The sequence below is a fragment of the Corythoichthys intestinalis genome, chromosome 9, assembly GCF_030265065.1.
Source record: "Corythoichthys intestinalis isolate RoL2023-P3 chromosome 9, ASM3026506v1, whole genome shotgun sequence".
NCBI classification, from domain to species: domain Eukaryota; kingdom Metazoa; phylum Chordata; class Actinopteri; order Syngnathiformes; family Syngnathidae; genus Corythoichthys; species Corythoichthys intestinalis.
The window spans coordinates 39,098,436-39,125,589 of NC_080403.1; the positions used below are offsets into that span (position 1 = coordinate 39,098,436).

The following is a 27,154-nucleotide window of genomic DNA, read 5'->3' on the forward strand; positions in this document are numbered from 1 at the left end:
TGCAGGATTCAAAATGAGGGAAAAAAGTAGCATCGTAAAGTCCGAAAAATTACGGTTATACCAAATCCAGGGCAAGTCCAATATTCATTTAAATGTAATATGCTATGTGCAATACTTACTCACGTGCAATATTTAATGCCTTCACTGTCAACTGCTACTTCACTTCTGTTCACGCATTTTATGTGCAAAACTTACTTACGTGCAGTATATTAACGTGCAATATTCAATGTCATCACTTTCAACTGCTGCTGATTCACTCTATAATTTGCACTGCCTTAACATAGGACTATCCCATACACATTTTATATTTTATTTTTTTAGATTTTATACTTTTATACTTGCAAGCCACTTTGAAATTTCAACTTATCCTGAACTGTAAAGGGAGATGCTCTACAATTTCATTGTACAAATGACAATAAAGGGCTATTCTATTCTATTCTATTCTATTCTATTCTATTCTATTCTGTTTCAGAGCCAACGCCTCACTCTCTTCCAAATCATAGAATGTCAGAAAATCTCTCAGATACAATTTCGTTTAGAAAACACACTGACACATACTTTAGAATAATTTATTAAGATTTTAAAATTGAAATTATCTGGGGTGTGGGGGATTTGAAAAACAAAAAAATAATTGCTGTAAAGCTTGGTGGGGGCCATCCCTAATCTTTATGACCATATGTAAGGCGCTACATACACATGTCAAAGCATTGGCCCTTTTGTCGACATGAACGCAAGAAAAATTGTCATTGAAATCAATGTACAAGTGAGAGCAAAGTCTCAACACAGAAAAATATATTTTTTTAATCTGAAAATAAAGTCTTAATGCCGCAAAATTGTCCACACACAGTCTTCTTTTTCCAATATTAGCACTATTTTCATTTGCAAGGTACAAAATAACTTATTGCTTTATTGTAAGTTAAAAAGTTACAGTGTAGGTGTCCAGCAGTAGTTTTGTGTCATGTCCCAGATGATCTGACAGAGGAACCTCTGGCTGGCTCAGGAAGTTTTCTTCAAGTGTGTTACTCAAAATAAAACAAGGCTGAACAAACAGGTCACTTGTTTTTATTTTTTTGCACACATTGAATTTGTTCAGCATTTGACTTTGCCTTCCAGCCAGCGTTCATCTCCATCGAGACCCTTTATCTGAGCAGACTAGGACCAGACCCTGTTACATTTCATGTTCCCTGCCCAATTCCCCTCTTCCCAAGATTACACGGAGCAGCAACTGTATATAATCAACAATTATGTGGAGGAGCACAAAGCCATGAATACAAAATTAAAGAGATGAGAGGGAAGCAGTAAAACAAAATGGAACGGGGAGATCATAATCAGTACCAAATATGGGCAACTGGAAAGCTCCATTGTTTGCGAAAAGTAAATCCACATTATATTTTGAAGTAAGCGTACAAAGTCGCTTGCACACATTTAGACGCATTCACATGCACCTTCAATATTAATAAGAGAACAAAAAATTATGATTCACCCCCCCCCCCAACACTTGTTTCTAAGAGAATGTCCTTCATTTATTTTCACAGTGCTTCGCCAAAATCAAAGAAGTGAATGGCTAAAAAAAAAATAAAAAAAATCCACAAGTCAAGTCAACCCCCCAAATAAAGCCCTGATTTCTTCGGTTTGAATTTGAAATGGACTCCATCAACATAGTCCAGCATCTTAATCATACGTCATTTTCATGCAGATGCAAGTAATTAACAAAAAACGGCTGCTGCTTCCAAGAAAAACATGAAAAACGTGACTTCGTACAAGAACATGAATGCCAGACAAACTCATGGAAGTATTTGTCTTGTCACCAACAGTGCCACACTGCGTCAAGCAGGAGAGGAATGGCCAATAACATACACAAGAGCCTTATGTTTACCCTTATGTAATAAGTAGAGAAATGACCACATATCATTTCATACAGATGACTTCCAGTGAAACAGAAGTTGACCCTCTCCAAACCAACCAATTACATGCCAGCTGGTTCAGTAGTCCCTCACCTGACTCCCAAAGTCTATGTACAATATCTTACAGGAAGACATAAAAACATTGCTTTCAAACCGATGACAGAATAAAATACCTCACTGATTATCATATTATGTCAATATTAATAATATTACAAAGGTTTGTTTTTTAAAGTCTATCAAAATATACATTTTTTCCCCCGTGTTTCAGTGATGCTTAGAAAAATGACTTGTCGTTGGATTTGTTCTTTGTATGTTAAAAAGAGTTTTTGAGGAAACACCCTTCGTGTCCGGTGCATTTTATCAGAAACAGCTTTCAGGGATTTCAGGATACAACATAACACAGAGAGATACGGTAAAAATTAGAAAAAAATAGTCCTTTGTGGCTTTGTCAAAAACGACAAAGTTTTTACCAGAGTCTGTTTTGCAGTTTTCCCAGTTTCAGAAAAAAGTAATGGATATTTGTGGGGTTTAATGAAGATCCAGATGAGGACGCACTGGGATATTATGTTCATGTGAGATTAGTACAGCAAAAAGAGTTCAGGTTTTTAAAAAGATATTCAGTCGGTGGGTAGAGCCACAGTACAGCCAGGCAGAGCTGCAGCCAGCCAATCAGGTTGTGCCGCCAATGGACACTCAGCATTTGATTGGCTCAACAGCAGAAGAAAAGCCACCAAATCACCTATGACCATTGAGTCATTTCAGTGGTAGCCATTAGTGAACGCAGTAGCAATCAGAGGACCCTGAGGACGCACACAACAGATTGAATGAATACACACGTGTTAGTGTCACAAATAACCATTAGCATTCATCGATGTACAGTGAATATAAAAAGTCTGCACACCCCTGGTCAAATGCACAGTTTTTATGACAAATTAAAATGAGACAAGATAAATCATTTCAAGACTTTTTCCCTAACAATAATGTGACCTGGGTTCACTCAACAACTCCAATGAAAAATACAGTATACATTGGTACCTCGACATACGATCGCTTCAACACACAATATTTTCGACATCAGACGTAAAATTTGACTCGCCATTTGTTTCTACATCCGACGAAATGCTCAAAATACAACGATTCATGATAGCATCACAGATTCATTGTTTTCCCGCAAGACGGACGCAGGGTGGATTTTCTTGTGAGAGAAATCAACATGGGTTCCAAAAATGTTAAAGCAGGTGGTGAAAAAAGAAAAAAGGGAAGCCTTACCATTGAAATGAAGATGGAAATGATAGAAAAATATGAGCGTGGGATGCGCGTTTGTGAACTGCTTGGCAATATTCCTCCGACCTCCATTCGCCAGTCTTTGTAAGTTAAGGTGACAATTATTATTTTTGTACCATCGCCAAAGAGATCGGCAGCTTCGTCAGGTTTTTAATCAATTATTTCAGAACTTGTGCAACACAACACGCCAACTGTTCGCGGCAGTTGACTCCAGCAACAACAGGACGTTAAAAGAGAAAGTAATATCTCAACTGCACTCTCTCTCACTGTGTCGTCAGTCACGCGGTGCGTTCAGGTATCCATCTATCATCTTCTGCTTGCGCCGGGGTCCGCGGGGCAGCAGCTTTAACAGGGAAGCCCAGACTTCCCTCTCCCCAGCCACTTCAACCAGCTCTTCCGACGGGATCCCAAGGCGTTCCCAGGCCAGCCGAGAGACATAGTCTCTCCAGCGTGTCCTGGGTCGTCCCCGGGGCCTCCCGTCGGTGGGACATGCCCAGAACACCTCTCCAGGGAGGCGTCCAAGAGGCATCCGAACCAGATGCCTGAGCCACCTCAGCTGGCTCCTCTCAACGCGGTGGAGTAGCGGCTCGACGCACAGTCCCTCCCAGAGAGAGTCCGCATTACTGCAGACGCTGCACCGATCCGGCTGTCGATCTCCCGCCCGCCCAACCAGTCTACATGTGTTTTGTATATCTGGAGAAGGCATTCAACCGTGTGCCTCGGGGAGTCTGTGAGGGGTGCTCTGGGAGTACGGGGGACCGAGCCCCTTGGTAAGGGCCGTTCGATCTCTGTACGACAGGTGTCAGAGTTTGGTCCGCATTGTCGGCAGTAAGTCGAATTCGTTCCCAGTGAGGGTTGGAGTCCACCCCTTTGTCACCGATTCTATTCATAATTTTTATGGACAGAATTTATAGGCGCAGCCGAAGCGTTGAGGGGGTCCAGTTTGGTGACCTCAGCATTGACTCTTTGCTTTTTGCAGATGATGTGGTGCTGTTGGCTTCATCAAGCCGTGACCTCCAACTCTCACTGGAGCGGTTCGCAGCTGAGTGTGAAGCGATCGGGATGAAGATCAGCACTTCCAAATCCGAGACCATGGTTGTCAGTCGGAAAATGGTGGAGTGCCCTCTCCGGGTCGGGGATAAGATCCTGCCCCAAGTGGAGGAGTTCAAGTATCTTGGGGTCTTGTTCACGAGCGTTCAGGTACACCACGCAAAATACAGCCGCCACATTAGAGCCAGATTTGGTCCATGGTTACAGGTATTATTATGATATTACTAATGTTATTATTCCGATTTTTATTCATAATTTATTTGTTTTGCTCTTTGTAATTGCTATTTGCAATAGTAACAACAGTATTTATTCAGGATTTAGTGTAGGTTTTCGGGCTGTGGAACGAATTAATGGAAATATAATTTATTCTTATGGGGAAATCCTGCTCGACATACGACCATTTCGACTAACAAACAAGGGTCCTGGAACGAATGAACTTCGTATGTAGAGGTACCACTGTATTTTACTGCGGTAGAGTAAAAATAAACCAACTGTGAAATTGTTGATACAATTTTGTGCACACAAAGTGCAAGCATATATATTGTACACCCACCAAATCATTTTTTAAAAATTTCTCCCCATGAACATTCATTGTCAATTCAGAAATACAGATTAGAACAGTACAATACAACTTAAAAACATGTAAATAAAGTACTTTATCGTTACCTACATATACTAATATATTGAGACTTGGCATTTGAACATGAGACTTTTTGTATCCACTGTATTTAAAGGTGTGGAAGCAGAACTATTGACATACCCCTAGACCATGACTGAACCCTGTGCTGGGGGCGGGGCTAGCCGCGCTAATGTAGCTGCTTACTCCTGAGTCCTGATTTGCTGCGGCATACAAGTCAGCCATTGGTCCAGGGCTGCTGGTACTCAGAAAACCAGCTGTGCGAGAAGGGGTGGCGCCTAGGTAGTAGAAGCGATAGATCTAGCTTGAATGATAGAATCTACTGTACACGTTTGCAAATACAGTATTTCTTTCAAAGCACACATTTATCCATGCTAGTGCACAGCAATGTAGAGTTGCAAGAAAAAGTATGTGAACTGTTTGGGATACTTGGATTTCTGATTTAACTGTAAGTAAAATATGTCCTGGTTGTCATCTGACATAAAATTTTAAGTATAGATTTTTTTTAATTCAACCAACCAGTTCAGGGTGCCCATAGTTAGCTGGGATAGGCTTCAGCACCCCCGTGACCGTCATAAGGATAAACTGTACAGAAGATGAATAAACACATAAACATTCTGGGTGAAAAAAGTACATGAAACTTTGAATTTAATAACGGGAAGACCCTCCTTTGGCAGCAATAACCTCAAATAAACCTTAGCTGCTGTTGCAGATCAGACATGCACAACAGTAAGGAGGAAAGGAGGGTCTACCAGTTGTTAACGCAAAAGGTTGATATACTTTTTCCACCCTGCACTGTGAATGTTTACATGTTGTGTTCAATAAAAACATGAAAACTCATTATTTTTTGTTCCCTATTAGTTTTAGCAGATTGTGGCCATGTCTACACCTAGCAGGGTTTTTTAAAACAGAGGAACCTGCCCAAATACATGCGGAAAAAATATTTTTGTCTACACAAGCACGTTTGTAGGGAAAAAAAAGCTTTCACAGCCAACCGCAGTCATTCGTTTCTAAGTACACTCATAACAATGCGTGAAAAAATATTTGTCCATGATACCCCCATCCTTCGCATGTGTTCTTCAATATGAAACACTGCAAGAGTTTTAAATAAATGAAATTAAAAAGCACCTGTCTAATAATTTGATCTAAATGTAAACGATGTAAACATTGAACTCATGTGTGACGTAGGAACAAAGTTTGTCGCAGTCAGTGACGTTTCCACAGTTAAATCTTCGGTTATCAGTGTCCACATGATGGCGCCACAAACGCATAATTCGCACATCTTCACTTTGGACAGAGTTTTTAGAACCCTCGTTTTCAATGCCCAAAATGTGCGTATGAATGACAGGCTAAACCGTTGAAAAAGTTATTCTTTTTGCCAACCCTGCTACGTGTAGACATGGGCTCTGTTTGTCTGGTAATGTGACTTTGATGAAGATCCAAGTAATCCCAAAGGGTTCATACTATTTCTGCAACCGCATTCTGTCACATACACACCTCTAACAACTGCTGCTGCCGCCGCTGCCATTGGTCCATATGCGGTCAGTGGAATGGCTAAAAGTCACCAAAAAAAAACAACAACAACACGAATTTAAGGTCAAGTTGCAAACAAATAAAGATTAGAAAACAATTGTATTCTCCAATGTAAAACACCAAAACCTGTCGAATCAGGCAACAGAAATGTTATTGTTTCTTGAGACAATGTTGAGGATGTGGCTGTTGAGTTAATCTTGCAAGTACAATTCATGTTCACTAGGCAGTAGTATGAAAACAACTGCAGCAGTCTGTGCTAACTAGTAAATTCTGATGGTCATGGAATTTTCTACTAACTAAACATATTGCACAAATCTACCAAATCATTCTTCTTTCACATAGAAAGATATGTGGGGTGGGATTTTTGACAAAGTCAGTATGACAGCAAGCTATTTGACATAAAGGTCAATAGCATGTAAGGTTAGACATTTTAGTCATTTAAAAACTACAGTGTAAGTGTTGTCAAATCAACAAATGTCTCTGTTGTATACCGGTGATTAAAATGGCTTATAACTTGACCACAGAATAGATTTCAACCGAGTACATTCCATCAAGACGTCAGCTATTTCCTTAAAAAAAGACGTATTAAATGCAAAAGAGCTGCAAAGTGAAGATTTAAAATAGACATGCCAAACTAATCCCTTGTATAATTATGAATGCTCTCAGTCAGCATTAAGTTAAATGTTTGGATTTGAATTTGAGTTGTTAAATATATCCGGTACCTACTGACCTGTCAGCTCAGGGGGATGGGAAGATGTCAGGAGAGGGGTCCTCTCTAAATGGAATTCTAGAAACAGAGGTCAAGAAAGAGCGCTCTGTAAATACAGTCACCATCCACAAGCCGCACTAAAGAATCACAAAACAGACTTTTAGCCACAACAGGACACTAACATGAAGGCAAGAGCTCAGAGCATAACGTTTAACATGAAAACATCTATTGTGGGGGGAAGGCAGGAAGATGGGAATAGAGGAAAGGAGGCGCCATTCAGCCAAAGGAACAGAATGTTACATAAGTCAATAAAATAAACAGGGCTAAAGATTTCAGCAGATTCATGCAAACTTAGGGCATTGAGATTTGAAAATATTCATACAAAATTACTTTGAATAGTGTTAAAAATTATAGCAAAAAAAAAGCAACCACAAACTCTGCTGGGAGCATGTTTGTGTTAAACTATGCGTGTGGGTGTGCATGTGTGTGCGTGTGGATCAGTGAGAGAGAACGAGACAGAGTGCGCGCACATGGCCTTTGTAGTTCCAACACATTTCATGACCTCAGATCTCTTCGCAGCTGAATCAACTACATGCTACAACCCGCTTCCTTTGGCTTTTCTTCTCAGCTTCTCGCCTGTGCAAAGTGAAAAAGGGTGTACCACACACTCACCTGGGAACTGGTAGGCGTAACCAGGCGTAATTCCAGAGTAGCTACGACTGGTGTAGGTGGTGGTCTGGAAGCCTGGATAGCCTGTCAACCAAAAAAAAAAATAATAATAACTGATTAAGGATGAAGACATTAGGCTATGTGCTACTTAAATTTTGCTAAGTTAATCACACCTGTAGCGGGTGCAACACCACAATTATTATAACTGTCCACTAGAGGGAACCAAACAACAGCTAATCAATTTTAGTCTAACATCACACTTGTGACCTCTCGGTGCCTTGGATGTTTTTGTTTTTCCTTGCAGATTAATTTTACAAACATCAAACAAGGCGAAAAAAAAGAATAATTTTCTTAATTAATATTATATGATTGTATTTTTAAACTAAACATGCAAATATAGTAATAGCATCAACAAAATTAGCATCGTACAAGGTCATAATGCAGGGATCTACAAGTCCGGTCCTCAAGAGCTGCTATCCAGCTTGTTTTCCATGTCTCCCTACTTTAACACACCTGAATCAAATAATCAGGATCGTTATCAGTCTCCTACAGAGCTTGCTGATGAGTTGATCAATTGATTCAGGTGTGTTAAGGGAGGGAGACATGGAAAAAAAGCTGGATAGCAGCTCTCGAGGACGAGACTTGCAAACCCCTGTCACAGTGTAAGTACTAAACACCTATCCATTCATTTTCTATGCTACTTATCCTCATCAGCACATAAACCCAAAATATATTCAAGAAAATTCAAGATGTTACTCTTACCAAGCATGCCAATGCCCAGCATGAAGGCGTCCATCCCATAGGGCATCACTCTGGATCGACCTCTGGCTGAACTTGTAGGTGTCATCACCTCCTTTGGCTGTGCTTTCTTACACTCCACCTATAGCACACAGGGAATATAGGTTCACTGATTAAAATAAACTACAAAAAGAGGCTTTGCTACAAAAAAACAACAACAACAATAGATGAATAAATTAATAAACCCATGAATATAATTAAACCAGATACAGAAACAGAGCTGGATGAGTGACACATTTACAGGTAAAGTAATCTAAAAGTCTGGTTGATATTGTCTGGTATAGTTAGAATTAGGTTTGTTGTTGTGGGAGTATTTAGCTAATTGAAATAGACAGGATTAACTAGAGATGTCCCGATCACGTCATTTTCAAAGTATCAGAATCGGCAAAAAAATATCGGCCATGCCTTTTTTTAATATATATATATATTTTAATTAAATCGTTTTCTGATTGTATTTAACGTTACAAACATAATATGTTACACTCATCCAGAGTCTTTAATTTAGGCTTAAAGTAGGATTATCAAAAATATCACAATAATGGCGGCAATTAATCTATTAAAAAATGTGTCACGTTAAATTATTTAGTGCTATTAATATATGCGCTGCATGGCCCTCTCACTCATAGTCGCACTCAATATGTAATGACACCGTATTACCAATATAGAGAGATAAATGGCAGCATAAAACAAGAAGAGTGAATTTTGGCAGCCTTTGAAGCCTTCCTTCAATCGGCTACAACCTTGCAATCTCTCTTCCTATGATTAGAAATATCATGGGAAGCAATGTGGGAAAGCAAGGTGGCAATTGCTCTTTGTCTTAACACCTCAAGTTATTTCCCAAAGCAGAGAAGATATATCCATTGGTAGCATGACGCACAGTCATGATTTTACTTCCCATCATGGTTCCACTTCCCATCATGCATTGGGGGCATGGCTGCAGTATCATTTACTGAAAGCTCAACAAATACACTAGATGGCAATATTTAGTCACAATAGACAAAGTCACAAGTCTTTCTATCCGTGGATCCCTCTCACAGAAAGAATGTTAATAATGTAAATGCCATCTTGAGGATTTATTGTCATAATAAACAAATACAGTACTTATGTACTGTATGTTGAATGTATATATTCGTCCGAGTTTTATTCATTTTTTTCTTAATGCATTGCCAAAATGTATATGATCGGGAAAAATTATCGGGAATGATTGGAATTGAATCGGGAGCAAAAAAAAGCAATCGGATCGGGAAATATCGGGATCGGCAGATACTCAAACTAAAACGATCGGGATCGGATCGGGAGCAAAAAAACATGATTGGAACAACCCTAGTATTAACATACAACCACTCAAACTATACATAGAGGATTAGACAGTCCACTTCTGGGCCACTGCCAACTGTAAACAATAGATTAATACAGCATTAACCATGTCCAGACTAGGCATGTGCCAATAAGCGGTTTCAAGATATACCGTGGTATGAACACGTCACGGTTTCAAAAACCGCTTCATTTTCCATCATACCCTCTCTAAGGTATTAGCTATTTTTTTATGTGCCATAAATGCAGGGAGAAATCTCTCGCTTGCAGCTGGAAGGCTCAACCCTCCCCCATTAGTTGTTGCTCAGTGTCAGTGAATCAGCTGTGTTACACGATGGCTGGAGGAGGTGAAACTCCTGAACTTTCCTGAACTCCCCCATCAAAGAAAACGAAATCGCTGGTATGGAAATACTTTGGCTACAGAAAAGTTCCAGACAGCCGCTGCTTAGGGGAAGAGGGCCAACCGACATGTAAAACATGTTTGCGGCTGCCGATTTCGCATTTATACAAAAATAGAGATTAGTAAACGTGAACATTTCCCACCAGCTACTAGAGTTAACTCCAGTGTGTTTAGTGTGTCTAGCGGTGGTAACACAAGTTTTTTTCTTTCGGGCAATTGTCTGTGTCGAGAAAGAGAGAGTGTGTATAATGTAAAGATGATACGAGTCATACACACGTACTTTTATGGAAAATAATTCAATTATTTTTGTTCTGACGATAATAATGTTAAGTTGTGGCTGTGGGTTTATGCTCACCTACAGGACTGCATATTTATTTTAATTTTATTTAAAATATTTCAGTTATTTTTCGTTATTTAATGTATTTCAATGTAATATTATACTTATGTTCCAATTTGCTAGAATATTTTGAGAAATAAAAATCCTGTTCAATGGACAAAAGTTTGTTTTCATCACAGATATATCAGAGTAACACATTCTGGAGCTTTAATTGCAATACCGTGATTAGGAGTGGGAACCCCTTGATACCTCACGATACGATACGATTTGCGATACAAAGCTCACGATAACGATGATCTGACAATATGGCGATACAACGATTATCGATATATTGGTCAAGAAATCTTTCTAGGATATTCTACAAAAAACTAATAAACAGAAAAACAAGCTTCTGCTGTGAACTGGAATAAGTATATCACTATTAGACGTCCAATCCATTTGAACTGGGAGGATGGTCCCTCCAACTTCAAACGGATCGAACGTCTATGGCTGTCAGTGGCAGCCAATGCCAGGCAATGAGGTATTTTTGGGACATTCAAGGTCATTTACCTGTTGATTTTCAGTCACTTCCTGTTGATTTTGGGGTATTTTATGGGTCAAATTCTGTTTATTTTGAGTTATAGAACAGGAAGTGACCTGGGAATCACCCAAATGAACAGGCAGTGACTCAAACTCAACAGGAAATGACCTGTAAATGCTGTGGTTTTGAATGAACGAACGTTCCCAGTCAAAATGGATTGGGCGTCGAGCACTGTCAATGGCAGCCTTAGAGTTAACTGAGACACTATTATGGTGGAAGATTTTGGTAGCAACTTGATGGTTCCTTTTTTTTTTTTTTTTTTTAAACTGACACCTTTTTAAAACGATATCTCCATTCTTGACAGGAGCATATCGATAACCTTTTGGGATACAAAGTATCACGATATATCACCATTTCGGTATTTTGTCACACCCCTAACCGAGATACTGTGAAACCGTGATATTTTTGCTTAAGGTTATCATACCGTCAGAATCTCATACCGGCACATGCCTAGTCCGGACATGTTAAAAAGAAAAATTCAAGAATGATTATCACCAAGGCAGGATTTGACATAAAGTAACGGCTTTTCTCAATTTGTGAAGTTGTATCTAATGTTGTATAAATGTACATGTTGAGGTGTGTAATTCCTCTGCTTGCCTACCATTTTATTGTTGATCTCGTGAAAATGAATCTCACACACTTTCTCAACAACATCTTCATTCTCAAAGGTGACAAAACCAAAGCCTGAAAGACACAAAAACACTAATGAAATGACATCTCTTAAAATGAAGATATAATTTACTTAATACGCTTCCCGAAAATAAATAATTAAGATCAATATGGAGAATGTTACTGTGTGCATATATCGGGCCTGATGAACAGATTGAACATATCAGTAAAGGAAATGGGACTCATTTTTGCTTGTAAGGAGGAACAAGACTATTATAGGCTGATGACATGCAGACAGGAATAGACTGGACAGGAGTGACGGCCGTCCATTAAAGCTGTCCTCACCTTTCATCACAGCTCTTTTCTAAGGCAGGGAGGCAGCAACATGAAACCATCGTCACATTGCTACCCTGTCAATCAGCTGTTGTTGATATGTTGATTGTTCCACACCTGAATTAACCTTTGCCGGTCACACCCCTTTTTCCCCACTAACATAACAGCAACCGTATAATAACATATATTCAATATTACTCCTTGCTTTTTTTCTTTTCCTTCTTATTCCTCATTCATCTAGTTAAGTTCCATCCTCTTCTGGAACCACTCTGACCCTTTATTGCGACCCTCAGCAGGCGCAGTACCTCGTCCTTGCGGGGAAAGGACAGAGATAAATGAAGCAGGGGGGAGTAGAGGGTAGAACGGCACATGAATATGCCTAGCTATTTTTTTCTCCTTTCTGTACTCCCTCGAAGAATCTCATAAGGTCTCACACACAAATTACTTTAATTTGCGGATGTGTGATACTCTCAGCACGCACCTCTGTGTCTGTTGGTTGTTTTGTCGAACATAAGCATGGCATCGTCGACCTGTGAGAACAAAGCAAAGACTTGGATGGGCTTCGACATCATCACATACACACATCATTACACAGCATGGGGTGCCATTGTCCCTCTTTAGCATTGGCGCAAGAGGGGAAAACAGATGGAGAGGGTGGAGGGATAGGGAGGGGTGACAGGTGACAAAGGAGAAAAGACAGAATGAGGTCCAAAAAAGTGATGGCTGCTGTGTGTAAGTAACTTCAAATGCACACTTTTTATGTGACATTCTGGAAGTGCTACAAATAATCACAAGACATTTCAGGAAATTCTTCCCTCTCTTATCCTCCCTTCCATTCACTCGCTGTTTGTCGTTCCCCGCAAAGTTTACAGTTGCCTTGGTGACGTTGTAAAGAATTTCAATTAGAAGAATATAGGCTCCCCAACCTCATTTCAATAGGCGGAAGAAAAGAGAGAAAACGAGAAGCTATAATGTTGAATAACGGAGTGATCAAGAGAGCAGAAAGTTTTGACTGAACACGAAATATTTGCTGACTAACACTTTGCATTTGAAAGAGAGTGAACAAAGTGAACAAGGGTCTTTGTCAACATGCACTCCTTTTCTTCTCTTTCTACTTTCCTATTCACACTCACTCCACTGCCCTATTCATATTCCTCCTCCTCCTCCCCTTTTTCGCCAGCAAACTCTCTCCAACCCTCCTCCCCCAAATCGCCTGCCCTTTGCTAGCATGAAAGTTTGTAAGCTTCAGCTCGAGCTCTAACGGTGGCGGGACTCTGATGTTAAGGGCATGTTACAAACTCCTAAAATTGAATTGGTTGCTTGTTTTTACAATAAGCAGTGGAGAACTGTACATTTTTAAAAACACTGACGAACAATAATAACAGATAGAGACTGCAAGGGAGTAGATTTGGTCTCAACATTGGTATGGACCATATAACAGCATAACCTGCATGATCACTTTATGCTGGGGAGATTGGGTGAACTGAGGTCATGGCTACATTTCTTAAGAATATGAACCTAATTAATTAATAGGCTAAATGATCAATGCTAAAAAAAAAAAAAAAAAAAAAAACTGCACTGACTTATATTAACTTTCATGTGTATTGGTTAAGGGTGTAACAGTACATGTATTTGTATTGAACCGTTTCGGTACGGGGTGCTCAGTTCGGAACGGAGCCGGAATGTAACTCTTACATTTCGAGGCTGTGAGTCGATCGGGTTACAGTTTCTTTTTGTAGATCATATTTACACAGTCTTCTCTACTTTAATGACGACCAACACCGTAGTATATAACCCAGAAACGTCAACAGCGCGACAACGTGGCCGCCGCGAGAACGCAGTGAAACGCGGGTGTTAAAGTCAATCAGCCAATGCACACCAGTCTCAGTGCGGCTGCGTGTTAGACGCATCCCAGAAGCGGCTTAACGCGACGCACACGAAAAGAACGGCAGAGTTTATTATTTGACGCGAGACGCGGCCCTCCTGCGTCAATACTACTAGCTAGGATCGGGCAGACCGCAGGTCACTCATGTAAAAATACGGTGGATCCGGTTGATTTTCAAACTAATATGCAATCGTAACCCACATTTTGAGTCCATCAGATCTCTTGAGTGGTAGATTGAGGCACAGTTGACTTGACTTTGTTGATTTACTGCTGTCTTCTCTGCTATAATCAGGCATGAAAATGGGTCAGGGGTTAAAAAGGTGAGAAGGGTGTGGAGGAAATATGTTGCGGTACACTGTATAACCCAACAAAATATTGAGCTCTGTCGACCCACACTGTGTTTCAGCAGGGCCGTGCAGAGACCGGTGGAGGGGCGGGTGCTCGTAGATTAAAAGGGGCACATGAACAAGTACTTACCGTAATACACCTTAAAACAACATAACTTCAATTTTAACCAGCTTTAGGTAATAATTGGCTGCAACTGTGACATACTTTAATTAGGAGGGGGCAACAGTGAATAGAAATCAACACTGTCATCAACACTTTCTGGCTGTGGCTCAGTCTGTCTGCCTCTTTTCTTCCTTCAACTTCTGCATCAAAACTTCCTTCCTCAACCCAAGCTGCAACGAATGGCAGTAACTTTATTATATCGCAAAATATGAAAACGATTGAAACCATTACTCACCAAATTCAATCTGCTGGCAAATACAGGCAAGTGTGTATGCTGCGCTCTGGTCTGCCCCGGTGTGGATAAGGCCTGCTTTTTGTTTTCGCAGCTTTGCAATGCAACCAAAGGCTCTCCTAGCACTCCATATACACGTAAAGAGTGTGCGCGATTGGAATAATGGAACGCAGTTTGGGCCGATGATTGGTTCTCGTCAGCAAAGCATCTCGAAGGATTTGCTGACTGTCCAAGTGTCACTTTTTTAAAGGACCGATTTCTGAATTGCTCAGTTTACGTACCAAGTTAATCACATGATGATAATAATAATTAATTAAATAAAATCTCCCGAAAAAAGAATTTCTCCTCGGATCTACGCAATTCACGTAGGTCACCCTTTTTGACTTCAAAACGGCGAATTTCGCCAAAAGGTGAGAGATTTTCATGCCTGTATAATAATAACCAACACGGCCCCGTGTTCAATACAAAACCCTCCTACTACAACAAAACAAGTAGGAACTAATATTCACATAGGAACTAAAGTTATACAACATAAAATATACAATATAAATGAATACTACATCACATTTGTAAAATATGAACACATAATATAATAAATGATACCCCATTTAAATAAACAGATACTGCTTACAGAATTAAATTTATTCATTTCTGTGTGGCGCCTTAACTTGAGAAAATCCACCAATAAAGCTTTTGAAAACTGTTCATAAGGGGAAAAAATGATTCATTGAGGCATTTTATCTGTAAAATACAAGTTAAAATCTTTGTCATTGGGATTGCTTTTCTCTTTAGCACAGGACTTATTTTTTCTTCTTTCTTTCAGAAAGAAAGCTGACCAATACGCGGGGCCTGAAAGGCAAATTGCTGTTGGATTATTATCTTTTAATACCCACTACTTTTTGAGCAGAATTCTAGCTTTGTATAGGCTAATGCTCCTATTGTTGAAAGCAAAAAAGTGTGTAATAAACAACTAGCACATTTATATTTTGCATTTTGTTTTCTTACTGTACCGAAAATGAACCGAACCGCGACCTCAAAACCGAGGTATGTACCGAACCGTTACACCCCTAGTATTGGTTCAGGTGATATACCGTTCTATTCAAACCTTCGTTTCAAAAACTACTAAAGAAACATTTTGAAAACTCAAGTTTTGCAGGTTAGCAAGTTTACACAGTATAATGTCACGCTAACTCTGATACAGGTCGGACTTTTAGTAGCAAAATTAGTGGTGTGTTCCCCACCACCACACATTGACGTCTTTTTACATTACTTACAGTGGCTGCTGCTGCTGCTGTTGCTGGCCAAAAAAAAAACAACTTCTAATATCCCTCCTCTTCGAAGGGGGCGGAGGAGGAGGCATGATATTATTCTGTCGGGGCTGTACGTGTGTGTGTGGGGTGGGCTGGAGGGTTCAAGTCATCAGCCAATCAAATGTTCGATTGAGGGGAAAAGAATGGACCCGCACATTCAGCAAGTGGAAAGGGGGAAATATAAGTCTGAACATAATGAAAATAATTCACTTAATAATGGTAGGGTCAAGTCTATCGTTACAAAATATTGGCAGACAATCTAAATGACCTATATAACTGAACACATTATATAATGAAGATAAGGTTGCTTAAAAGTTAGTGGGGACAATTTGAGCATCCTGAAAAGTTGGTAGTGTTATGCCCCTACCGTCTCTATGCAAACCTACGCCCTTGAGAGACTGTCATCTTCAACAGCATGACAGAAGCAAAAAAATCAGATAAAGTACTTTTGAAACTAGAGTTCAAGGTTTAAAACACACATTTGAGGACAGGTATGTTTTAACTTTCAATCTGAATAGGTGTCGTCATATTATAGTCACAACACTAATCACACAAGACAGCATGATAATAGTACAGATAGTCCGCGGTTTACGAACGAATTCAGTTCCTGCACTGGCGATGTAACCTGGATTTCCGCTTAAATTGGAATTAACCTTTTAAACACCTCAAAATACCCTCTATTAAAATTTTTTTTTAAAAAGTATTATACGTCATTGTACTGTCCTCGCCAAGACGTTGGAGCTAAGTCCTAGATAGACATTGAGCTAAGCACCGAAATGACGATGTCAGAGGTCCGTGTGGTTTCCTGACATTATTCAGCTCCTCACGAAATCAACACTTGCAGAATGAAATTAAAATAAAATGAAATTCAATCAGTCTCATCTTTAATAACAGCAATTCAAATTTGTGTTTACAAGTAGCTGCTGATACAGCAATAACAAACGATTAGCATGTGTCAGTTAGCGCCCGCACATCATCAAAAACAATCACATAAACTCACCCCAAGTTTTTCGACCACAATTGAAAATGCACAATAAAGAGTACAAAAGGGGTTATACCTGCATACCTGACTACCTGTATTTGAGCTTCTAATACATCTGCAGCGAAGCTTTTTACCTATCAACTATATGCCATCTGAGGGCACTTTTTTTTTCCAAAACATATTCGTTTTTCACTTATTTTCACAGATCAGTGTCAACAGAAATTGTGAAAATGCCAAGACGTGGCCTGACTGTGTCATACTCACATGGCGACACAGGTGGGGAATGACTACATGACTATTTTCATTAAGCTGCTGCAGCACTGAAACTCAAACCAGCGTAACATGAGTGGCAGAGACCTTAGGATGACCAGGCCACTTGATTTCTAACCCTTACTTCAGATGATGAAGATACTCGCAAATTCAGATTGAGCCTGTGCATGTCTGTGTGTTTGTCCCAACAAAAGTGAAAAAAAATTTGCAAGTTAGATATGGTGATGATGGAAATGGAGAGGACCAAGGTTGCTTCTTCAGTCTCCATGACCTTTTTGACTCCCATCCATCTCGCTATATAGCACCCCCTACTAACACGAACACACACACACAGCACCTCCTCCTCCTCCTGCAGTCCTTCATTGAGTTTATTCTGTCCTCCCCGACTCGCCACTCTTCTAAACTCAATGACACAGCAGAGAGCTCAGGGAACAGGACAGTAAGTAGACAGCTGCAAGCCAACATGTTATGACAAGACTTGAGTTACATGAGTAGTTAGAGCCCCTGTTAGCATCAGAACAATTTATTCTAGGTTAGCACCATGAGTAGATTTTTTACTACTGTACATAAAGCCTGAGATGAAAGGAACAACAACATCATTAAAATTAACAAAAGGATACAACAGCGTTGAATTCCAATGGAATATAGTGCTAAATGAGCTTGTCACGTGTATGATCTTATGCTGCTGTCGCACATCGGCCCTTGCCCTTGCCAAACCCAATAAGAAGACGATCTCCAATGTCTACTACCTAGGGTGCTGTAAGACAATATGATTGGATAGCTGTGAGAGGACTGAGATTGACTTAACAGCAGCTCCGTCGCTAACTACTCCGTGTTGCACCGGCGTCATTACACTCAAGAAAATCGAGATATGACCAACACTGACCAGCTGAGGTTCACCCGTAATGAGTGGATCTTAAAAAGCATTTAGTTATTTACGCGCAGCTATTTATGTGAAGAACAAGCATTAAAGGGAACCTCGGACTTAAAAGACTTGTAGGCTCTAATAAGCCACAATTGTTCTATTTTACTAAAATATGTTATTAGAAATACATATAGTATTCCCATTGATTTAAAAATCTATAATATTTAGTACATGTCCACAATGGACGATCGGGATGATGACGTAGTTTGTCACTCTCACTAGACGAACTCTACCGGGTTACTGCAATTCCTTCTATGCGGTGAGATGTCCAACACATGTGCACATCAGTTAAAAGCGGCGAATACTTACTATTTGTGTTTTTATTAAGTCTTTTCTTACCTTTCCATTGCCTCAAAATACTTTTTGCATGTGTTTCTCTCTCATACTTTTAAGAAAGCATTGTGTTTTCTTGTGGTAGCTTCAAAGCAGATTGTTGATCTGTTGACAACATTAAGTCATGTAGCGTATTTAACCACCCTTATTTGTAAGGGTGTAACATTATATGTGTTTGTATTGAACCGTTTCGGTACGTGGTGCTCGGTTCGGAACGGAGGCATACCGAATGAGTTTCTGACGTAATGTAACCATTACTTTTCGAGGCTGTGAGTCGATCGGGTAACAGTTTCTTTGTGTAGATTATATTTACTCCGTCTTCTCTGCTATAATGAGGACCAACATGGTAGGACAGTATAACCCAGAAACGTCAACGGTGCGACGAGGCCGCCGCGAGAACGCAGTGAAACGCGGGCGTTCAAGTCAATTAGCCAATGCACACCAGTCGCAGTGCAGCCACGTGTTAGATGCGTCCCAGAAGCGGCTCAACACGACACACGTGAAAAGAACGGCAAAGTTTATTATTTGACGCGAGACGCGACCCTCCTGTGTCAACACTACTACCGGTAGCTAGGATCGGGCAGACCGGAGGTCACACGTGTAAAAATACAGTGGATCCGGTCGATTTTCAAACTAATATGCAATCGTAACCCACTTTTTGAGTCCATCAGATCTCTTGAGTGGTAGATCGGGGCACATTTGACTTGTCTTTATTGATTTACTGCTGTCTTCTCTGCTATAATAATAACCAACACGGCCCGTGTTCAATACAAAACCCTCCTACCACAACAAAACAAGTAGGAACTTATATTCACATAGGAAATAAAGTTATACAACATAAAATATACAATATAAATGAATACTACATCACATTTGTAAAATATAAACACATAATAAAATAAATAATAGCCCATTTAAATAAAACAAATTGAAATGAGCTAAAACAACTGTAATTAAATAATAAGAATAATACACAGATCCTGCTTACACAATTAAATTTATTAATTTCTGTGTGGCGCTTTAACATTAGAAAATCCACCAATAAACCTTTTGAAAACCGTTCATAAGAAAAAAATGATTAATTGAGGCATTTCATTTGTAAAATACATGTTAAAATCTTTGTCATTGGAATTGCTTTTCTCTTTAGCACAGGACTTCTTTTTTCTTCTTTCTTTCAGAAAGAAAGCTGATCAATACGCGGGGTCTGAAAGGCAAATTGTTGTTGGATTATCTTTAAATACCTGCTACTTTTTGAGCAGAATTCTAGCTTTGTATAGGCTAATGTTCCTATTGTTGAAAGCACAAAGGTGTGTAATAAACAACTAGCACATTTATGTTTTGCATTTTGTTTTCTTACTGTACCGAAAATGAACCGAACCGTGACCTCAAGGTACGTACCGAACCGATATTTATGTGTACCGTTACACCCTACTTATTTGATATTACTACGTTTAAGTATTTTCTAAAGGCATCTTTAGTATGTTCTGTCTGTATGCATCTAAACAAAACAAGCTGAAAGTGCACGGTAGTACTTTGGGTGTCAAATTCGCCTCTTGTAGGACGTTTCGCCGCTGTACCACATTTTGGCAGAACACCCACTCTCGTCTCATCTAATCCCGTCTTTCCTGTTCATTTTGCTTTTGCTGCTCGTTTTGTGAAATATCGACTGTGCTGCCTCATTAATGTTCCTCTCGGGTTCAATTTGAAAGGGTTGAACAGATGACAGTTATTTTGCTAGAGTCATACTCTGGAAGCCCGGCAGCGTAATCATGTGACGTCACCGCCCTGCGACATCAACAGCAACTGCGACCTACTAGTTAAACAAATTTTATCTCTTTTTAACATTTGTCTTTTTTTTTTTTTTTTAAATCTATTTTAATATTTATCTTTTAAGAACTATCCGTCTTTCTATCCGTGGATCCCTTTAAATTTAGTAAATTAGGAAGGTTGGTGGTCACATTTTTCCTACTGCTCTCTCCTCACATCTCCCTCTTTCATCCTTGCACTCTCTCTCCGGACAGCTCTCTAAACAGGCCAGCAGACAAAGTGTTCAGTCAAGCCTCCTAATTGCTGGCTCACATGGGTGAGTGGAGTCCCAACTTTTCCCGTCTGCCCTGTCCATGCTGCATTTTTTTTTTTTTTTTAATCTCTGCCACTCTGTTCTCCATCCATAACTAATGCGTATCCAGGGTTTAGTATTTCTTTTGCAGTGGCTATGTTTCTACTCAAGGATTTTTGCAGTCATTTTCCCTCTGCGGTGCTTTAGTGTTCAGAGAGGAATGATGAAAAGCCTGAAATGGGGATTTCCATTGGACCACAACCGACTGCATGAAATGCTAATGATAGAATTACTTAACTTTTGAATTTTAGTTAAACCAAACTCAGATCACATTTGGGAAGCCGAAGGGATGTGGTCTCAATTTCTTCTGAGTTGAGGCCTTGGGATTCCGGCTTAGAATACGTCTCACACAGGCATGGCCATTAACACTCATACATGGCATCATTAAATTTTGCACAGTGGCTAACATTTGTTCAGCATAGAAACTACAAACTAACTCACACCTTGGTTTAGTGAAAGCATCTGACATACTAGGTGAACAGCCATTTCCGTCCACTCTGATGAAGCAAAGTGCTTTCAAGAAGTATGCTTAAAGAAACAAACGTTAGTATGCATCAAAGCCTTGCAGAAAATGCAGTGCATTCTGTGTTTTCTTTCTGAGGCGGTGCCACAGTATGAAAATAAACAGGACACTGAGTCCTACTCCATCCCAACCTGCACCTTGTAACCAGGCTCAGATAATAAACAAGAAATACCTCCTGCTCAGCAGGAATGCACTGTGGGATTGGCGCTACGCATGATACAGCTCCAGTCTCATGTGTCCAAACAGTCCAAATATTCCCTTATTCTGTGGAGTCAGTGTTGTCTGTGACATGAGCGTATGTAACCCCCAAGGAAAAGTGATTCGTCTCAGAGCTGCAGACATTTTCGGGAACACTCAAAAAACCATGACGCACGACACAAGCAGGTCTAAAATGAGTAAAATATAAGTCACGTGCAATCCAGCTTTGATTGAAACCCATAAGCCTAATAATGGTTTGTTATCAAGCCAACAATTGTGTACACACGCACATTTTTTTGAACCTGCTAAACCAACTGAAAATATTGTAATATGCATGCTGTACCAGTAGTGGGCAATATCAGTTTGTAGAGAAAGTCCATTGAGAGCATGCTCAATGCCAGCTTGTCCTTTCAGGTCACCTAAAAATACCGTATGTTTTGACGATCCTCTTTGGTTACACACCTAAAACCTACTGAAAAACAAAGTTTCTTTAAAGGTTCCTGTTAAGAACTACAGTATAGTTATATGTACACAACTCATGTCTACAGCACCTATGAACACAACCAAAAATTGCTGTAATATCCATGCTACAGCAGCAATTGGTGATGTCAAATTGGAAAAAAACATGAACATTAAAGGTATCCACGGATAGAAAGACTTGTAGTTCTTAAAAGATAGATGTTATTATAAGTTAAAATAATTTAATATTGAAACCCCTCTTGATGTTTTCGTTTTTATACATTTTGTAAAATTAGTTTAACTAGTAGGTCGCCGTTGACATCGCAGCGCGGTGAAGTCACAAGGTTACGCTGCCAGGCTTCCAGAGTATGACTCTAGCGACATGAAATCTGTTCAAACCTTAAAGTTTGAACCAGAGAGGAACATTAATGAGCATGACAGCACTGTCGATATTTCATAAAACGAGCAGCAAAAGAAAAATAACCAGGAAAGACGGGATGAGACAAGACTAGGGAAAAAACAGGGTTCTGCCAAAATGTGCTACACCGGCGAAACGTCTACAAGAGGCGAATTTGACACCCAAAATACTACCATGCGCTGTCAGCTTGTTTTGTTTAGATGCATACAGACAGAACATACTAAAGATGCCTTAAGAAAATACTTAAATGTAGTAATATCAAATAAGGATGTTTAAATATGCTACGTGACAAATGTGGTCAACAGATCAGCAATCTGCTTTTAAGCTACCACAAGAAAAACACAATGCTTAAAAGTATGAGAGGGAAACACAAACAAAAAGTATTTTGAGGCAATGAAAAGGTAATAAAAGACTCAATAAAAACACAATTAGTAAGTACTTGCCGCTTTTAACCGATGAACGCATGTGTTGGACATCTCGCCGCGTAGAAGGAATTGCAGTGACCAGGTAGTATTCGTCGAGTGACAGTGGCAATCTACGTCATCACCCCGAGCATCCATTCCGCGCTTAAAACATGGCGCCCTCCGTAGGTCGAAACATGTACTAAACATTATAGATTTTTATATCAACGGCAATATTTTATGTGTTTCTAATAACATATTTTAGTAAAAGAGTCTATACAAATAAATATTTTGAAAACATTCCTTGAGCATATTTGGTGGTTTTTAAGTTAAGTGAGTACTTTACAGGATAACTGTGTAATTAGCTTAATGTGAGAGTTTACATCTGCGATTAATTAAAATATAAAAACTAGGGCTGTCAAACGATTAAAATTTTTAATCGAGTTAATCACAGCTTAAAAATTAATTAATCGTAATTAATCGCAATTCAAACCATCTATAAAATATGCCATATTTTTCTGTAAATTATTGTTGGAATGGAAAGATAAGACAAGACGGATATATACATTCAACACACTGTACATAAGTACTGTATTTGTTTATTATAACAATAAATCAACAAGATCGCATTAACATTATTAACATTCTGTTAAAGCGATCCATGGATAGAAATACTTGTAGTTCTTAAAAGATAAATGTTAGTACAAGCTATAGAAATTTTATATTAACACCCCTCTTAATGTTTTCGTTTTAATTTGTGAAATTTTCAAACAAAAATAAACTAGTAGCTCGCCATTGTTGATGTCAATAATTACACAATGCTCATGGATGGTGCTGAAACCCATAAAATCAGTCGCACCCAAGCGCCAGCAGAGGGCGACAAAACACAAAAAAACACAAGTAACAAATGGACATTGTCATTTTAATCTGTTTGAGCAGGACATGTGCGTTAATTGCGTCAAATATGTTAACGTGATTAATTTTTAAAAAATAATTACCCCCCGTTAACGCAATAATTTTGACAGCCCTAATAAAAACATAAAAATGACATCTCTCAAGACACAAAAGTGCTGTAAATTCCTTTCTTCACAGTAATCCTTTGTAAATAATTTGAATTATGCTTCTTGCTTTCTTTCAGTTCAACTGTAACATGAAAATGAAATTAGTCATAAAAATAATATTTTATCGGCACACCAACGACTGTATAATTGACGGATTTACTTAGTTTGCAGGTTGGATATTTTAACCTCTTTTACAAATGTGTAGCCTACGGAGCTGAAAAGAACTCCTTGCTGGTAAATAGGCTGTTGATGACTTCATTTGAATCAAATCAGTGCCTTAAATATGCTTAGTGCCCTGACTCATAGGCCAAGTGCGACTAACATATTAGGCCGTTAGCGCAAAGCAATGTCCAAATTTAGATGCTTTAGCAGACTTTTGACAACAGAACTCTATACTATTTGTTGAACCACTGACTGCCAGTTCTGCCCTCTTTGTCTACACAAATGTATGCAAGCTCACCTCTCCTCCAAGCAAAAACTGTGCCACTGTCACACACGCCTCTTTTTCCATTCATGCAAATACACACTTCTCAACCAAAAAAAACAACAACACTGGATTACTGCGGGACAATAGGCAAAAGCAGGTCACCACAGCAACAAGCTATGGGACCTGATGAGTGCCTATGTGTGTGTGTGTGTGTGTGTGTGTGTGCGGACGGGTGTAGGGAGGGTGAATGAGAAGGCATCTGTGGTGGTGAATTTTGGGGTAAGATACGATGCATGTTTGGTGTTGTGCGTGTGTGTTCGGGCGGGGGACAGGAGCAGCTGTTAGTTAATAGAGAAAATCGTAAGGCTCTTCAAGGGTCTATACACCACACCCCTCTCCAAACTAGTAACAGCAGCTAAAAAATGTTTTTATGTTCAAGTTTAGGGCCCATCAGATTGGTGTTTTTCCCCCCATTCAAATTCACATTTCTTTTTCACCATCCCAACATTCCTCCTTTTCTCTGCCCTTCAACCCTTCCGACTTCCCCTCCCTCTCGCTCTATGGGGGGTTGCTTCTTCCCTTTCAGTCCCCCGCCATCTCCCTCACCCTTTCCCCTCCTCTCACTGCTTGTTTCCCTCGTCTTCCCTCTCCCAAGCCACGCATCTGTCTCCACAGCATGTGTTTGACTTGCACCAAATTTCCATTTAAACAAGCAAAACTTGCACAAGATCAGACAAATAATTAATTTTATGTAATCCACTAATAGTCACATTTCTTTGGCTTTCTTCTACACATTGAACATTCCTATTCTTCTCACTGTTTATTTGCTAGTTGGCTAAAAATGGAAGAGTGAGGGAAAGATTCAAGGCAAGATTCAATATGAATGTCCATTTTTGAGGACTGAGAAAAGATCAGACACATAACAATACCAAAGGAGGGATGGTACAGTATCTATCATAGATATACAGACTAATAATGGAATTTGAAAGAATTTTTACCTTTCCAAATTGGTCAAAGTATTGCTTCACGTCTTCAATAGTGGTGTTGACTGACAGTCCTCCGACAAAGATCTTCTTTGTCCGTGTGACCAACTAGAAGCACAGAAAAGGAGCAAAAGATTTTTTGTCACTGTTCATGAAACTTTATTTACTGTTTTATATCTTGAGCATTTACTTCACATTCAGACTAAATGAGAAAAATGTTAGGTGTGTGTGCCCACAGGTAAACACATGCTGTGTTTGTCCATTCGTTTATGGGTACAAACCAGTCAGTGTGTGTGGGGGTGAAGCTGATGGTCAGGGTGGGGGAGGCAGGGTCAGGGTGAAAGGGTCACAATGTCAAGCTAGTCAAGTGGATTGCCACCCATTTCAGTCATGTGACCAACGCTAATCCTGACCAACCAGAGCTGACCAATGACATCACTTCTCCTTCCATGTAGACTCACCTTAGGCTGAGCCCGGCGGGGAAAAGCAACTTTTGGGTCGATCTGTGAGGGAGACATGAAGGAAGATGGCTTGTTTTTAGTCATATATACATTACAACAAAAACAGAGTGCTGATTGCAGTTTTAATTTATTAGTAAACTCTGATGGCGATTGTTTTACTCAAGCAGCGTACTAACTAGTGTATTTGATGTGTTTTACAGAAAAGACAATATTTTGAAACTGACATTTTACACGGTCAGTGGAGCAACCATGTAGTCATTTGTAAAAATAATAATAAAATAATGTGGGACGCTACTTTCCATAGGTGACCTAATTTTAAAAATATTGATTTATTCACAGTCTTATGTGTACCGTTTTATGATAATAACTTAAAAAATAAAACTAAAAAACAGAAATCAGTATGAAAACAGCAAAAAGCAAGATTTTGAAAATAATAAATCATGCTTTAATTTCATTTCAACAACGGTCCATTGAAACATTTACAATGCATATTTTTAAAGGTATAATTTAATCATTTAGGTGATCGAAAGTGTGTGTAGTGTCATTAGTTCAAAAAGAAGAAATATAAATGCTATATATGTATTAGTGCTGCAGCATTTAATCGATTAACTCGAGTAATTCGATTAGAAAAAAGCTTCGAATTAAATTTTGCTGCTTCGAGAATTCGTTTAATTAAAGTGGCGTTGTAATGGTTTGTTTTGAAAGTGTTTGCATTTAGTTTTATTGATTTGGATGGATTTTAATGCATTCGTAATTTAGTTCATGGGTATATTTAGCTGTTTCTTGTGGGAATATCAGTTTGATTTGTTAATAGCGTTGTAAAAAAAAAAAAAAAAAAAAAGGAAAAAAATTGCATTTAATATAGGGCTGTCCCAAACGACTAATTTTCTCCCGATTAGTCAGCCGACTATTTTTACGATTAGTCGACTAATCTAATCATTTAAAAAAAAAAAAATTTTTTTTTTGTTTGTTTTGTTTTCTAATTTAGCAATGAAATTTTTGTTGACTCTTATCAATTCACAAAAAACATATTGGAACACTTAAATTATTTATTAAAGTACAAATAAACACGTAAATAATAATAAATCACAAATAAACAATGAGTTGAAATGCTGATAGAATTAACTAGTGTAGCATCTTGATTGAAAAGATGGTCTCTTAAACTGATGGTTTACAACTTTTATTCCATCCTTGATGTGATTACACTGTAAAAGCTACGGTGCACACAAATAAAACAACACAATTAGAAATTAACGAAAACTTTTCACCTTTTTCCTTTTAAACCTTATTTATATATCAATGAATTGCCTATATGAATTGCCTTTACCTTAATTTATTACCTTATCATTGACAATCTCTCCCTTAAGTGCAATCACTGTATATACTGTATATATTTATGACCTTTTAACCTTATATAATTTTCTATTCTATAAAATAAACCATAACATGAAATAAACCTTTCAGTTAGCATTAAGAACAATACTAATAGCGCTTACAGGC

At 39.0% G+C, this 27,154-nt stretch overlaps 1 protein-coding gene across 3 annotated transcripts in view; it reads right to left on the minus strand.

Annotated features, from left to right (window-relative positions):
* Positions 1-244: 244 nt before the first annotated feature.
* The window catches only part of LOC130921491 (RNA-binding protein Musashi homolog 1-like), a 45,041-nt gene continuing 18,131 nt past the window's right edge, over positions 245-27,154 (minus strand). The window contains exons 5-14 of one of the 3 annotated variants that reach the window (XM_057845466.1): positions 25,655-25,696; positions 25,209-25,301; positions 12,639-12,687; positions 11,817-11,899; positions 8,549-8,666; positions 7,790-7,870; positions 7,139-7,195; positions 6,373-6,429; positions 4,999-5,153; positions 246-2,704 (exon numbers count right to left, since the gene is read on the minus strand). In XM_057845466.1, coding sequence (XP_057701449.1) covers positions 2,663-2,704; positions 4,999-5,153; positions 6,373-6,429; positions 7,139-7,195; positions 7,790-7,870; positions 8,549-8,666; positions 11,817-11,899; positions 12,639-12,687; positions 25,209-25,301; positions 25,655-25,696 — 777 coding nt within the window. In that variant the 3' untranslated portion in view covers positions 246-2,662. Of the gene's footprint in view, positions 2,705-4,998; positions 5,154-6,372; positions 6,430-7,138; positions 7,196-7,789; positions 7,871-8,548; positions 8,667-11,816; positions 11,900-12,638; positions 12,688-25,208; positions 25,302-25,654; positions 25,697-27,154 lie in introns of all 3 variants that reach the window. The other 2 variants (XM_057845467.1, XM_057845468.1) reach the window with 2 other exon arrangements.